Raw genomic sequence first — 15526 nt, forward strand, 5'->3', positions numbered from 1 at the left:
AGTTTTCAATACTCCCTCCACCCACTTTTCTTCTTCCAAGTCTTCCTGTTTTTGTCTCAGCAGTTGCAGTGGTCAGCTCTGGCCACCAGTGGGCATTATGGCACCATAATTAAAAGGAGCGGTCTGACCATTTTAATTCTAATATTGTTTTGTTCAAATTGTTCAGCTACCCTTCTTACCTGTCCAAAGCATATCGGTATGGCACAATGGAGCCCAATATAATCCCATGGCCTGGCATAGCCAGGATTTTTTTGGGCGGGGGCAGAACTTTGTGGGGGGGGGGGCAGAACCAATGTGATTGATCAGTTAAGTATTTCTATTGTTTTACTTGATGGGGGGCAGCTGCCCCACCTTGCCCCCACTTAGCTACACCCATGAGATAATATAATAACATAAGATGATGCTGTGGTTTAGGAAAAGTCAGCCCCTCCTCTGCTTTGCTGACTGTGAGGGGCCACACTCCTTCTAATCCCTGCTTCTATTTGATATTAGGCTTTCTCTGATACCACCTTCATTAAAGCCTTTCACCAAAGCTGTCCCGCGTTGGCTGAGGGAAATAGAACTGTGCTTGGCTAGCTGTTAGAGTCTGTTTGCTAAGATAGGCCGAGTTATGACATTCTGAAAAGAATTTGAGGGGTGGGGTGGGAATACAGAACCGGGAATATACGTTTTTCTGGGGGATTGCTAAACACTTTTTGAAGATCAGCTTTCCAAAACAGCAGGGTCTGCCTGCTCCCAATGCTAAATGGAGACTGTGGCCCTCAAAAGCCACGAGCTTCACTTTACTCAAATAGCAGCAGTTACTAGTATTTATTTCCCAGTAACAGCAATGGGCTGGGTTTAATAGAAGAGGGGAGACGGAACACTCTGGCAAAATGGCTCCATTCATGGATCGAGGATGTACTGTCTGTATGTTGGCTGCCTGGGTGGGCCTCGGAGCTGAAGGCTATTGTAGCCGCATAATGGGCTTGATTGGTAATTGGGGAGGTGAATTTGGCGTGGGGGGAAGGGACGGTGTCATCTCTGCAGCTGGGCTTTTTGTCATGCAAAGCGGGGCAGGAAGGGAAGCTTAAATCCCGCGACTTCACAGCACCTCGGAGCTGCTCTTCAATGCTCCTCTCCTCCACCCCACCCGCTTTCTCTTATCTCGGCCGGCGTGGTTCTTGCAACCCTCCCAGCCGTTTCCGCCCCTTCCCGGGTTTCCCCACATAAGAGTCATGAGAGCCTTGGGGAATTTGGGGAGGCGGCGAGCGGGACCGTGTGCAGTTTTTGCTGCAGGGCTAAGCTCAGTAAATTAGGCGAACACCACCGCCTGCCCTGGCGATGGCAGCTTCCCTCCCCTGTCTCAGGCCTGCGAATCTGACAGGGAGGAAGAGGGGCTGCTGGAGGTGCCGGCGGGCCCCCTGAGGAGAGCGACAAGAAACGGGGATTAGCCGGGGATGCCGGGGCTCCCCTGCTGGGCGAGGACGTGTAACTCCCCGACACCCTGCGGCGGGGGATTAATTACAGACCACACAGCAGGCCAATAAGGGGCACCGAGAGCGCCGCCGCGCGCGGACAGAGGGCCGCGCCCCGGGCTCCAGAGCGCGCCTGCTGGAGAGTCGTGCAAAAGGGGAACATTCATTTCTGTCCTCTCTCGACGTCGCCACGATGCGTGAGGGAGGAACTGCAGGTGGCTCAACATTGCGCGCCGGTCCGGGTGGGGATGAGGCCCCAGGCCACGCGCGTCGAGTAGCAGGACGAGCGCGCAACTCGCAGGTGCAAAGGAGAGCAAGGGCTCCCGCGCCTCCTTTAATAAGTCGTGCAAAAAAGGGAATTTCAGCCTTTTGCATCGCCAGCTGTTGCACCTGCTGAAATTCTCAGCTCAGCTGTGAAAGGTGTGGCGGAGCCCTGCTCTCCGTTGCATGTGGCTCGCTCTCTACCCCGTGGTTCGGCAGGGAGCGGTTACTTGACTGAACCTAAACCGCAGGTGAGGACAACCTGCCACCTTTTAAGTCAGCCATAAGCGCCTAGCCTTTAAGCAAGCACGTGACCTCACTATGCGGTGCACGGGGTGAGAGGCGCTGAGGCGCGAGCGGCTTCATAGGTGGAAGCAGCAGAGCGGGAGTCGCGGCTGAGGAAGCAAGGTTGAGTCGTGGGTTGGTTAATGGGTCACTCTCGGGGTCTCTTGGGCTGGTTTTCACACAAAAGCTGCTTGAGAACAAGCGCGAGCCGACTTCTTGTGACTGATAGCATTCCCAGCAGGGGGCACTGTAGTCTAGCCCATGTGTGAAAGACCCGAGATTGCTTTCAGCCAAGCCAAGGGCGCTTCCAGACGGATGTCTATTGTGGAATCGGTGCTGTTCCAGCATGATTCCCCCCCCCCCCACCGTCTCCAAAACATTGCCATCGAGATGACAGCCCGCACTTTCCCCACATTTATTGTGGCTTTTGTCATGCAGCAGAAAATCTGTTAAGGAACAAAAATGTAACTCTTTATTAAGAGTTTTGGTACAGTGAAATACTGGTGTTGTGCAAAAACTTGGCATTAAGCAACAAACAAAAAAAACACCAAATAGAAATAGATACTGTCCACCCTCCCCACTCAAAAGCAGCACCCTCCATATTGCCAGTTTTGAAGCATGATAGCCAAGGGCTGGTAACATTTGCCCTTCCACTCTTTAAAATTTCCAGTGATTTCTTTTGGAAAAGGTGTATGCACCTAGGTACAGAAATACTTGTGTGTGAACCCAAAATGGAGAACAGTAGTGGAGGGTGACACTAGTAACTGAGGAGAGGGCCCAGAAACTCAGCATGGAAGTTTTCCATCAACGACCACCGCCTGCTGGTGTGAAATGAAAAACGTAAAACTGAAAAAACTGAGTGCCAATTGCACATTCAGAAAAAAATAGATCTGAACAGCCTGATAGTGACATAAATTTATTGTACTGAAGCACCACAAGACTTGGCCTGTGAGACAGTTGAAAGACGTTTCTTTCTTTTGCCCCACAGGTCCTGTGTGCTTTCATTCTGTGTTTTCTGTGTAGATTGAGCTTTCTTTAGGGCTGTAGAAGACTATTTTTGCTTTGCAGCCTAAGAGTGCTGTGTAAGGGTTTTTCTTCCCATATGAACTGACCCAGACCCTGCAATCATCATCTGAGGCCCTTCTTCATGTGCTTCCTGCATGAGAGATCTGGAGGGTGGCAACATGCGAATGGTGCCTCCCTGCTTGTGGAATGCTCTTCCCAGGGAGGCTCACCTGGCGCCTTCCTTACATATCTTTAGGTGCTAGGCTAAAACATTCCTCTTCTCACAGGCTAATTAAACAATCTATGGCTTTTAAAATTGTTTATGTTTGTCACTGTTGTGCATTTTTGTGCTTTTATATTGTAAGCCACCTGTGATTGTCAAATGAAGGGCAGTATGGAAATTTAATAAATAAGTACATTAATTACCATCTTTAACCACTGGCACTGATTTAGTAGCGCAGCTAGGCAGGAATGAGCCAGCGCCTTTAAACTCAGGCCTAGACAAACTGGAAGTAGACCATCACTAATAGCTATTGTCTTCTGACTAGCGTAGCTTGCTCCTTCAAGGCCTTCTCTGTTGCTCTTTGGGTTAAATGTGCTTGCAAGTGGGCCAAGTGCCCACACACTAGAGTCTGTTCTCTAAACTTTTAACAGCACAACTAACCTGTTCAGGGCCAACATGATATCTCAACTAATCAGCTTTAAGGGCATGGATTGGACCTCTAATATGTACTATCAAGTGCACTATTCTGGCTTCTTGAAGAAAGGAAAAGAAAAGAAGCAGAGATTGAACTCCTGAAGTCTGTCTATCTAAGAGTAACAGAGGCCCAATTCACATTTTAGCCACTGAACATGGAGTACAAAATACATAGCGCAGCATTGGTCAGTGATGCACCTGTATATAAAGGGCAAGTGGCAAAAATATGTAACATTGCCTCAGTATATATTTTTATTAAGAAAAGCAACTTTGAGAGGTTGCTGTTTCGCATGAGGGAGCTGGAGGCAAAGGATGCTTCATACATTTCTTGCTTACTGTCCTATTCTAAATTTAGAATAAAAATGAGAAAAGGCAGTGGAGTGATTTTATGAGAAAACAGCAGGTGAGAAAAGGGTAAAGCACTCATTCCTTTCCCCACTATTTTTCCACTGAAAATTGAGCTTTCTAAAGCCATCTTTGTTAACAGAAAAGGGTCTAATGTGTTGCTGTAGAGTTCATCAACATGCTGCATGCCACAGGAACACATGCACCACCCACAAAGGCCTTCTCTGGCACCCTTCCTTTGTTTCCTCCTCCCACTGTGATGCTTGAAGAATTGTAGCCAATAGAAGTGTGTGTGGCTTGGTTGTGGCATGTGCATGCTGCCCATGAGAGGTTGTCCTGTTTGTAAATGTGCCAATGGGCCGCATATTATTTGTCCCTAAATGGCCTTTTTCCTGCCCCCTGAAATATACATGGAAGTGGCTGTCAGGAAAGGAATAGGCTGTACACTATTCATAACTAATGCACTGCCTGGGTATTTGCACTCAGGAATGTATAGCCAAAAACGAGAAGTTAAAGAGAAAATTAACCTAGATAGAGATGGTGCCAAAGAAGAGATAAGATAAACTCGGAAAGAGATGAGGGAAGAAGTTCAGGAAGACTGCAGATGGTGGTAATTATGAGTCACTTAATGAGGAGCTCAAGACTAAGCCATAGGCTGCTACTTGTAAATTCTATCAGGTTCTTGCAACATGCAGAATTAATGGCTATAACATAGGGGGAGAACATGACAAGGAGCATCTGCTATGTCAAGAAGTGTTTGAACAAGGAAAGAAAAAGAAAAATCTTGTGGCAGTATCTCATAGAAGAGTTCCAAAAGCGAAAGTAGAAGTGCAATAGGCTTGAACAAGAAGCTTCTCCTCCCTGGGAAACGTGGTGATATCATGCTGAGAAGCATCTTGCAGGGGGAAAGAAGAGGCAGGTAGTGGGAGCAGGGTGTTTAATGTTCAGACACAAAGTCTGGATCCATACAAACTGCTGAGTGAACCATATTTTTAATTCCCAGACCACAGTTGTTTTAAATGGACTAATAGATATGCACATCTGTTGAGAAGGGAAGGGTTGGAACTAGCAAGATTTAAGAGTTCTCTTCCACTGCTCTCCATTATTCTAATCCAACATTCTTTCCCTTGGGAGTAACCACTGAATTTTGAACAGAAGTTGCACATTGCTATATTCTGCCTGCCCCCCAGTGCTTTAGTTGCTCCCATAGACAATTTCTCTCTGCAAAGAAATAGCAAGATACAAAGCAATTGTGGGGACACCTAATAGGGCCATCAAGTCTGATGGACTTCTGTGAAGAGGGTGCCCCTTACTGAGTCTACAATGCTGCCTGTGTGTGTGCAAGCTCTGGTCTCAGTTTGTTTTTCTTTATTCTGCTTGTTGCTCTGCTTGCGGAATCTGCTCAGCTGTGGTCCCTGTGGCTGCTGACAAGACAACCTCCTAGCCTGCCCGCCCACCCCCCTTTGGCTGGGCTGCACCATGCCGGCTTCCTGAACACACTGGAAAAATAAACACTGCCAGGCAGCTGCAGTACAGCCATTGCTGAGATGGGGTTGGAGGCTCAAGAAATTGATCGTGCCAGGGAGGGCAATACAGGGCTGGGGGGTGTTGTTCCTGGGCCAGACTCCTTTCCATACTTCTGAACTTACAGTGTCTTACTTCCAGCATAATAAGTGTTGAAAGCAGACACAGGTTGTGTCTAATTACATAGTCCCTCTCTGCACTTTCCAGGGAAGCAAAGATAATGTTTATCCCACTGGACAATTGCTTCCCACTTCATACACCTGTTTTCTGCTGGTTTGTGGAAACCTGTGCATATTTATAACATTAATTGAAGTTTATAAAGAATTGAAACTAAGTTGTCACCCCCAACCAAGTTGACAGGCTGGTTGCAGAAGCTGATTTTCACAAATTGTACTTGACTACATTTTCTGCATCTGTAAATTGCACGAAAAATTACACTAAGTAGAAATGTACATTTGCTTTTAAGTGATCTCTCTTTAGCTTTATTCTGTCTCCTCAGTAATATTCCCACATCATAAATTCAGATCGAAAGTAATTTAGTACCACCTGTGAAAATGTCCAGAGACAACACTCAAGGCAAGGCACACAGATCTTTTCTTCCTTTTTTAAAAATGAAGCACAGTATTTGCTGAAGACTGAAAAAAAGTAAACTTTGGATGGTTCCCTCTAGCTCCTGCACCAGTACTTTCCATGCTCTATCAGGCCTTGAAAATACATTTTAAATTGTGTGAACAGGTTAGTCAGAATCAAATATGCAAATTATATTAAAATGTTTCCTTTAACTAATTAATCCAAAGCTTGCACTTTCTTGGGGCAGGATTTGAACTTTCTGGGAGCAGAAGAACGTCCAGCTATGCATGCATCATCATATATATTAATTATATATAATGTGCATCCTTACTCATGCATACACAAACTCCTTTTGTTCATCAACACACACTTCTCTAAGATGGAAGTCTAGAGCAAAACAAGACACAATGTCAGAAATCTGCGATGGGATTGCATCCTCATTAAGTTTTACCAAATAATAGCCAAAAGGGAGATTCAGACCAGGACAGTGGTGCTGAGGAGAAAGGCGTTTAACCCTTTCTCCCAGCACCATTTCCCAGCTTAAAGCTTCCTCCCCCAGCTGTTATTTGTCTTGTTAAGAGAAACCTATGCGTACAGCCTGCATCAATCTAGTAGGTACACTCTTGACTACAAACACAGAGACTCCAAAGCAGGGACCAAAGAACTTCACACAGGCACCATCAGAAGATAGGTTTATATATAATATATATTTACTTTTAAAAATAAAAACTTCCATTGCAAGGCTAGAGGTCTGTACAAACTACAAAAATAAATCTTTTTTCTTTTCATATAAATAATTTATATGGCATGACAACATTTCAGGTTAAAAGGTCTCCAGCACACCTGCTACATACTCACATGCACACGCGCACACAGATACACACATGCACACACAATGTGTCCCCCTTTCCACCGTTTCCTGTGCTTTGCTGGTCACAGACTTGTTGGCGGGGGGGGGGCGCGGGGGGGGAGGAGAAACACAATTTCTATTGTGAGTTAGCTAGAAGCACTTAGCAGTTTTTTAAGCAGTGGGTGGGTGGAAAGGAGAGCGGGAGAAGTGGGGCATACATGTCAAATGTTGCTAGGTTCTACCTTTGACTGGTTTCTGGTCTAAATAGTTTCATGGTAAGAAAACAGGACAAATCTAAATGGTCAGAGGAATCTCTGCCACATGTCAAGTTTCTGTGTGCAGGGAATTCTCTCCAGATTCTAGAAGCAGTTCTTAGTTTTAAATCAACTGAATTAATCCATTTTAATAGAAGGCCCAATCCTATTGAAGCTGCTAAGGGGGTCCACACAACCAAAATGTGAAAATCTCAGCAGAAACTCCCTTGGCAGCAAGAAGTGAATAGGCAATCCGGCATACTTTGGGGGATATAATTACAGCAGTTATTGGGCGAAAGGGAGGGGGAATATAAAGTGCCTGCGGTCGAGAAGGAAGAATGTCACTGAGGAAGTGGATTCAAAGGTGAATCAGCCCTGCTATCTCACACAAGTAAGCTATGGTGCGTCAGTCTCTGTGCCCAAAAACTACACACAATTTTATGCCCAAGTGGGTCAGAATTTCACACAGAGCCCCCAAGGGACAACTCCATGTTGGCAAAGAACAGCTAGAAGACATCTGCACTTCTTAATTTATCTCATTCTAAAGACAAAGTTGTAAAGTGTTATTCCACTACAAATGTCAGTGCCGCCGAGAAACTGGCAAACTACTTGTGTATATAATTGCAGTGCAGAAAGATGTTGAGCAACCTCTGCAGTTGGAGGGGTCTCTTCCTGAAGCCCAAAATCTCCAAACCTGCAATCGGGAGTACCTAAAGTTATTTCACTGTCTTAAGTGAAAAATACATTTGGTCCCAAACCTTGCATCTTGTTGAAAGAAATGTGTGTGTGCTGAAAATTGTGGCACATCCATCAGGTTCCAAAATCACTCAAGAATCCTAACAAACAGAATATTTTTCCCCCAGCTGCCATCTTTTTACTTTAGAGTAGGTCAGAAAGAAAGAAAATAACTTTTTTTTTTTTTAAGTATTGTGTTTCAGGATTTAGGTTGTGAGCTGTTGTTTTGTGATTGATGCACAGGGCAGATCTGGCCAGAAAACTGCACTTTGAATTTTGTGCAAAATTCTGATTTGTGTCCTGAACCAGAATGGAAAAACTGAAACATTTCATAAAGCAATTTTGACTTAGCTATGTGGAAACCAAGCATGTCAGATGGAAATGGAACTGGTCCTTGAGAACCAATCCTGCTGCCAAGCGACAGTTCATTTCTTGTTTTTCAGCCAAAGAAGCTGAACCGGAAAGAGATCATTCAGAAACAGAAAAAGCAACCACAGCACTCATACTTTTGGGCAGGAAATGGAATGTTTTGCCCAACTCGTCTCTCCCGTTGAATATTTTCTGCTCTGATTACTACATAGGGATGTTTTTAGGTGGGAGAGAATCAAAGGATAATTTTACACATGATTTTTTTTCCTACACAGAAATATTTGTGAAGAGATGGGGGGGGGGGAGTTCTGTACACCATCAGTTGTGAAGGTGCAGCATGAATGTTTGTGCTGAAAGTATGCAGGTCAGGAAGCTAATAATCTCAGTATAGGAAAAACATGTGTTGAAAAACTCAAAACGGTACATTGTCCTTAACAAGGGCAATGAATGGCTGAATTTACCACAAGGTCGCCCAGCTTTCTTATTAAAGTAAGCTTAAATTTCCATTTGAAACACTTCCTTCGTAAACCAACACAGTACACATACATTTTTGTACTCAGGCAGCAGTCTCAGACTACAAACTCACTTGTGAGAAGTACCTCTTAAAACATGGAAGCAGAAAAAACATAAACCCATATAAACTGCTCTTCCAGAAAGCCCTGCTCTGATCTCCATCTGTGTGGGGTAAATGTCCTGCAGGGCCCAAAAACCTGCCCTGAATGATTCTCATCTTCTGTTAGTCACAAATTATTCCTCAATGATATTCTCGGGAAATGATGAAGCTTAAAATGTAAATTCTAAAAGGAAGTACTTATGGGACACTTGTGTGATGGGCTACCTTGGACTGATAAAGAGGCATGCAAGCAAAAAGAATAGGGCAGAAAGGTTTTTGTAGTGTGGGATAGGACAGGGAGGAATTTAAAGGGTTTGCAACAGCCAGATGGCGAATGCTGGCATAGGCAGACATGCCGGTGGAAGCAGGAGCAGAGTGCAGCCCATCCCACACAGCTTGCATAGAAGGCGCTAAGACACATTGTGCCCCTCCATTGCATGCTCCCTCCACTCCACACGCCCAGGGGGTCCTCTCTCCATTACCACCTCACCCTGGTGTTTCCCCTTAAAGGGATACGCCACTTTTTTTTTTTTTAATGAGGGAGCTGTAAAAATAATAAAAAATAATTATTATAATTATAAGGGGGAGGGTTCGTGACTCTTTTTTATACAGCTTAAAATAATAATATTAATATTAATAAAAATAAAAGAATAGCAGCACAATGTGGGAGGAGTTTCCCCACGCACAAGTTGAGTCCTGTTCTCTCCATGGGAGGGTCAGTGTTTGGGCAATTCTCTCGCCCTGCCCCGATGACCGCCATGAGATGGTTCACACAGCATATGGGGAATTGTCACTTTCATTTTCCAGGTTCGAAGGGATTGGAACTTTCCCTGTCTGCAGGTGAGTGGGCACAATGTTATCTGGGCTATCACAGTCCAATGTAAGGATGCAAACTAGGGATGTTTTGAAGCCAGAAGTCCTGGTAACCAAGAAACCCAGCATGTTTTTGGTGGCAGATAACACCTAGAGAAACATGGGAAAGTGGAGTACCAGGTGCTGAGAGATTCTCCCATCAACCTTTTCACGGCAGTAGCTCATCTGGCCTCCTTGCTCCAGTTCCCAAAGGCACTGTCTACAGTTGTTTAAACACAGTGCAAGAGCTTCCAGGTATCCATCCTGCTTCACAGTCTGCGGTGTGTGTGTCTGTGTGAACAATCTGGGCCCCTGACCCCACCAGGGATACTGTGCACATCCCATCCCTGAGGCAGGAGTTCTAGACCCAAGGTCTTGGGCCTGGCAAAAGTGAAATGCTAGTGCCTCTGGTCCAGGCTCTGCAGTTCCAAGCTGTTGAGTGCGTCTTTACGAGGCTCCTCAGGTCCATCAGATTCAAAGCCCTCGTGTGTGTAGCCCCGGCATGAGCCAGGCAGGGGTGGGTGCAAGGCCAGCATCACTGAGGCAGTGGCTGTAACTGTGGTGAAGGTGCCACCGGATGCAGGAGGCGGCACTTTGGTGCTGTGGGCAGTAGGGTCGGTCCGAGGGGGATTGGGGGCAGTCTGAGCCAGCCGAGGCCTTTGTTTGTGGTTTGGCTGCTCTTGCTGCTGTGAAGCGTCTTTGACTTCTGTGACAGTGGGTGGCAAATGTCCTCCAGGGGTCACAGTTTGGGTCCAGTCTGGGCTGCACAACGACAGAGGCGATTCTAGGCTGGTCTTGTAGCTTTTCACCACCTGCCCAGGAAAGGAAAGGCTGATGTTAGTGTATTGGATATGGAAGGGAAGAAGGCAACAACACAAGTGCAGTTGGCATGGAGTCCTTGTGACAGCAACTTCCAAACCATAAAGCAGCAAATTCAGTAAGAAGAATCTGAAGCACAAAGAGAGTGAATTATGTTGCCCTAAGGTACTAAAGAGGAGACTTCAACCACTGTACATCTGTCACGGATGCTTTAGCAGAGATTCCTGCATTACAGGGGGTTGCACTATCTGTTTTAACTCCTGGGACCTGGGAATAGAAGCCAGACTCCTATTACCCCATTATACATTACTATAGCCACATTGCACCCCAAAGATATGCGCCAAGGTGCTATGGTCTGTCTTTCCCAGAGATCCTAGGAATTTTGTCTCACAGAGACATGCCCACCCCAGTCCAATGCCTATTGACATACTAGCATAAGAACAGAAACAAAAATTCCTGGTTCTCTTCTTGCTTTGCCTCCCAACTCATTTGGGGACATTATTTTTACACTTGAACTAGAATCCAGCTGCCTTTGAACGCTGAGACCACTCTCTCCATCCAGAGAAACCAGAGTTCTGGCTTCCCCGGCTCTTGATGGGCACTTACAGTGATTTTGGGGAAGCTGGGACTTTTGCTGGCCTTGACCAAGATATGTGATTGCGCTGGGGGGATGATGTAGGTGCTGCGGTCATCTTCACCCGTGTCTGATGCTCCTGTGCTCTCTGAATAGTACTCGGAGTCTGAGGAGTCACCGAAGGCTCCACCGTGCCGCTGTACGTAGAAGCTGTGGTGGCTGATGGGTGGGGGGACGGGGGACGGTGTCGGCAGGCGGCTACCGTTATCTGCTGGTGTGACCTAGATGAAAAAAGCAGAAAGCACACTGAGAAAACAGGGTGTCAAATAAAGGGTCTTTGTGCATGATCCCTGAGAGGCACAGGCTTTCCATTCATTGTAGTGAATCCTGAAATCTATTGATAGCAGGTGAAGCCAAGACCTATGTTCTATTACGACTTGTGTGACTGTTCAAGCACTTCACCTCGATCTGGCAGTGGGTTTTGACAGTGAGATATAGGACCCCTTCCGCTTTTCTCTATGGTTCTCCACTAGAGCAACCTGATGGGAAACAGAAGTTTTCTTACCTCTGCAGGTGGTCCAATGATAGACAGCAGGACAGGCAGCAGCACCAAGCCATTGAGCAGTCCCAGAATGGTCAGGATGGTGAGCACAGCAAAGAAATACCTTTGGGGGGGAGGTCAAGGTGGTCAGTAATGGTCAGATTTGTCATTTGTGCAAATCATCTGCATACAATAGAACTTTAGGATGAGAATCAGTTACTGCTCTGTATATTTTTCTTCCCCATCCCAGCAAGCTGAGATGCATCACAGTTCTGCGGCCTTTGTGAAGAGGGAGGGTTACTTATTTACCCAGGTGGCAGTAAAGCATCTCAGCCTCTTATCAGGGCAGCCAAGTATAGAGTTAGTTCACCAGCACACATTCATTTACATTCTCTTGCACACTCATTACTGTTACACCCATGCACTAACAAGTACTATCTCTCAGTCTCAGCTCAAGGTTGCTGCCTATAGAAGATAAGAGCATCCCTTTCTCTGAGCCAGCTGACTTGTAGAGCTCACAAGCCTTAGCGGCCATATGGCAAAGTGTCAGAGAAGGAATAAATTTCTTGTAGAATGTCTTCCCCTCAACCCGTTGTAAGTTGTGGTCTTGAACAGGGAGATTTCTCCAAATTTGGCAGAATGTACCAGTGCCCCTCCAGGGCTGCCCTGAACCCTATTAGATTCTGCCTTTATATCTATTCTTGATCAGTGAGACCTTCAGACCTATTGCCCCATGTGGTGTTACCCAAATTCCCAACAGATGTCAAGAAAGACAATTTCCCATTCTCTAGCCACTCCTTTTACTGATACCTCTCTGGAAATGGCCCCCAGCACATTGGTCCAGAGCACCACCAGAACAAGTATACCAGGGGAGAAGAGAGACACATGACAATCACCTCAGAATGAAATCGAACTCTGAACCAGCTAGCATAAGGAGGCCAAGCAACGTGGACACAGCACCATCCATCACAGGGGCAAACATGTGCTCTAGGGCCACAGTAGTGCGCAGGTTCCGGTTGCCAATGGCCGTGAGAAAGCCCTGAGAAAAGACAAACAGTCAGAATGCGACTAAAGAGAGTGACTTGTCCAAGCAGACCCTCATAAAGGGGCCAATCACCACACTGCATCTTGGGAGGCCCACCAGACTGGGAGAAAGAACAAGAAGCTAAGCCCAAATCTGTTCTTGTGCACTGAGTCAGCTGGTATTGCCAGAGCTGGAACAGGCTCATCTCAAAATGACAGCTTGGACTCTGCTTTTCATACCATACACAGCTATATCATTATAGTCAGCACTAATTAAAAGAACTGCCAACCCTTGGGTGCTGCACCCACAATTATGGATTAAATTCTGCTCTGACCACCCAGACTGCAACAGGGTGATATTAAGGGATATTAAGGGGTAATGAACCCACAATTTATTGATTCTCCCTTATAGACTCCACTACTGATCAGGTTTGATACAACAGATAAAAACCTAATAATCTAAATGTTCTGGCTGGGTGCCACTAAAGCTATTTGAATGTATATGGTTGTAATACTATACACCAAGTTCTCTGGTGTGAAAAAGAGCTCTGCAAGGGTGTTCAGGGACCCTATTCCTTTCAGTATGGACCCACAGAGCTTCAAAAAGAGGAAGTCTCACTGAATCACATGCTCTAGACATGGTAGCAGAATGGGCTGTGCTCACACAATTGCTTCTTACCAGAGCCACATGTACGGTGAATTCCACGCCAATTCCCACAGAGGCGATGAGGATGACTACTGGGATGGCACTCAGCTTGATGCCCATCAGGCCCATGATCCCAAAGAGCTCGACTGTCATCATAGCTAGAACGAATACCTACGTCAGGGAGAAGGGACAGCTCAGTATCTTACCTGCAAGCTATGGTTATGGACATGTCAATTACAGCAATGAACAAAGCCCAATGTAGTGGTTAACAGGTAGATTAAGAATAGGTACCTACAAATCCATATGATCATAGGTATGTAATTTCTGAATTCAGAACTAATTCAGAAAATGTATACATCTCATTGTGGCACATGAATACCGGGTTGTTAGTTAACAGTAATCACCCACCCACTACTACCATGCCTGTTTGATACCTTGATTGTAAATAAATAAATAAATAAATAAATAAATGTTTGTTTAAGCTGCATTACACGCTTTTGTATGGTATGGGGTATGGGGCTGTGCACACACTAGCCCTAAAGGTGGATAAGGATGCAAATATAGTAGAGCACCTGCATGTTAGTGTGCAAGCTTAACCCTTTCAGCACTGTGGAAAGAAGCTTGGGGAGAGAAAAAGATATTTACTTTTTGCTGCAAAGGTAAAGCTCTACTTTACACTCTATCAGGTAGCAAATGTTTGTTTATCATTGCATCTGCATACAGTGGGAATTGGTCTCATTCCCAGCTCCTTGGTGCGTACACCTGTACAATACGTACATGGTGTCTGTTGTGTGCAAACCTTAATACATTTATGGGAAAATATGCGTATGTTCATGTTTTTTAAAAAAGAATATGAGAAGGTACGAAAACATTCCAGACTTGCAACAAAACACTCAATTTCTGCAGTCAGAATAAATTATGCAAACTACTGCAGCAAGTTGTCTTTTTTAATGTATTACAGTACAGCTGCAAAATTTTGAGTTTGGGCAGAACCTGAATGGTTTAAAATGGTCTTTGGTATTGAAGGAAAACTTTTTAGGACACGATGTAAGGCAAGGGAGACAGAAAGGCAACTGTGCAGAGATTACAGGAAGCATCGCACTAATTCTCCCCCACTCCTATTTCCAAATTTCCTGTCCTAAACACGAGAGCCAAAAATACTGATTTAACTAACAGTGACAGTGTTTGACAACCATTTCCCTTGTTGCACAATGCCTTGTTGCTACTACATATAACGTCTGGAGCTAAAACATCTCTCTTACTGCTAGACACCCTGTTGCTCATGAAGGAGGATACTCACAATGATACTGGCGGTCCAAGGATTGAGGAGTAGCAGGGTGCACACTAGAAAAGTGCAGGCCAGCACAATACTGATGGCCTGTAGAAGCCAGTGTCGAAGGCCAATGTACTGCTCCCAGAAGAGGAAAGGGTAGCCGCTAGGGTAGCTGAGGACACCATGCGTCTGGGCCACCTCGTCACAGATAGCACGCACGCTCTCGATGGCTGCCACGAAGTCTGATGTCTGCCGCAGTCCATTGAGGTAGAAGGGGAACTGAGCAAACTCCAGAGGCTGTGCAGCAGGGACTGTCAGAAAGAGAGGCAGCCCATCAGATATAGTGGCCTTCTACCCCCTACTCTAGGCCCAAAAACGAATTGCTTCCTTTGCCCATGTGCCAGGCATGGCTTGCAAATGTGGGAAACATACATCTTAAGGATTTACACTGTGGAATTGCCATAGAAGTGGGGATAGGACTGAGCTGAAACAGTAATGCATGATGGAAAGCGGAACAAGAATGAGGCTGCTGCCTGAACTCACTTCGAAGGTTCTCGCCAGTGGCATCGTATTTGTCGTGGATCCATTCTGGGGGTGGTGGGTAAAAGTTGGCCTGAGATGCAGCAAAGCCAAGAGGGTCGTTGCTCACCCACACTGTCAAACAGATGTAGAAGATGTCAGGAGGAATGATCCCATTCTCATCCACCAGGCGGCGAGTTGTCAGCTGTAGGCAGATGGAAGGGATGCAGGGCGGTTAAGAAGTATAGCAACTGATAGTAAGTAGTAGCAGCGGTCAGGGTGCTACTAGACAGGTGCTATCATTTGGTAGGAAA

At 45.8% G+C, this 15526-nt stretch overlaps 1 protein-coding gene across 1 annotated transcript in view; it reads right to left on the reverse strand.

The window, feature by feature from the left end:
- Positions 1-6832: 6832 nt before the first annotated feature.
- The window catches only part of PTCH2 (patched 2), a 75877-nt gene continuing 67183 nt past the window's right edge, over positions 6833-15526 (reverse strand). Inside the window, exons 22-28 of the mRNA XM_081193141.1 lie at positions 15237-15417; positions 14721-15004; positions 13454-13591; positions 12648-12790; positions 11776-11875; positions 11243-11491; positions 6833-10629 (exon numbers count right to left, since the gene is read on the reverse strand). Of these exons, the coding sequence (XP_081049267.1) occupies positions 10216-10629; positions 11243-11491; positions 11776-11875; positions 12648-12790; positions 13454-13591; positions 14721-15004; positions 15237-15417 (1509 nt within the window). The 3' untranslated portion in view covers positions 6833-10215. The remainder of the gene's footprint in view (positions 10630-11242; positions 11492-11775; positions 11876-12647; positions 12791-13453; positions 13592-14720; positions 15005-15236; positions 15418-15526) is intronic.

The sequence above is a fragment of the Podarcis bocagei genome, assembly GCF_964188305.1.
Source record: "Podarcis bocagei genome assembly, chromosome: 5".
Classification (NCBI taxonomy): Eukaryota; Metazoa; Chordata; class Lepidosauria; order Squamata; family Lacertidae; genus Podarcis; species Podarcis bocagei.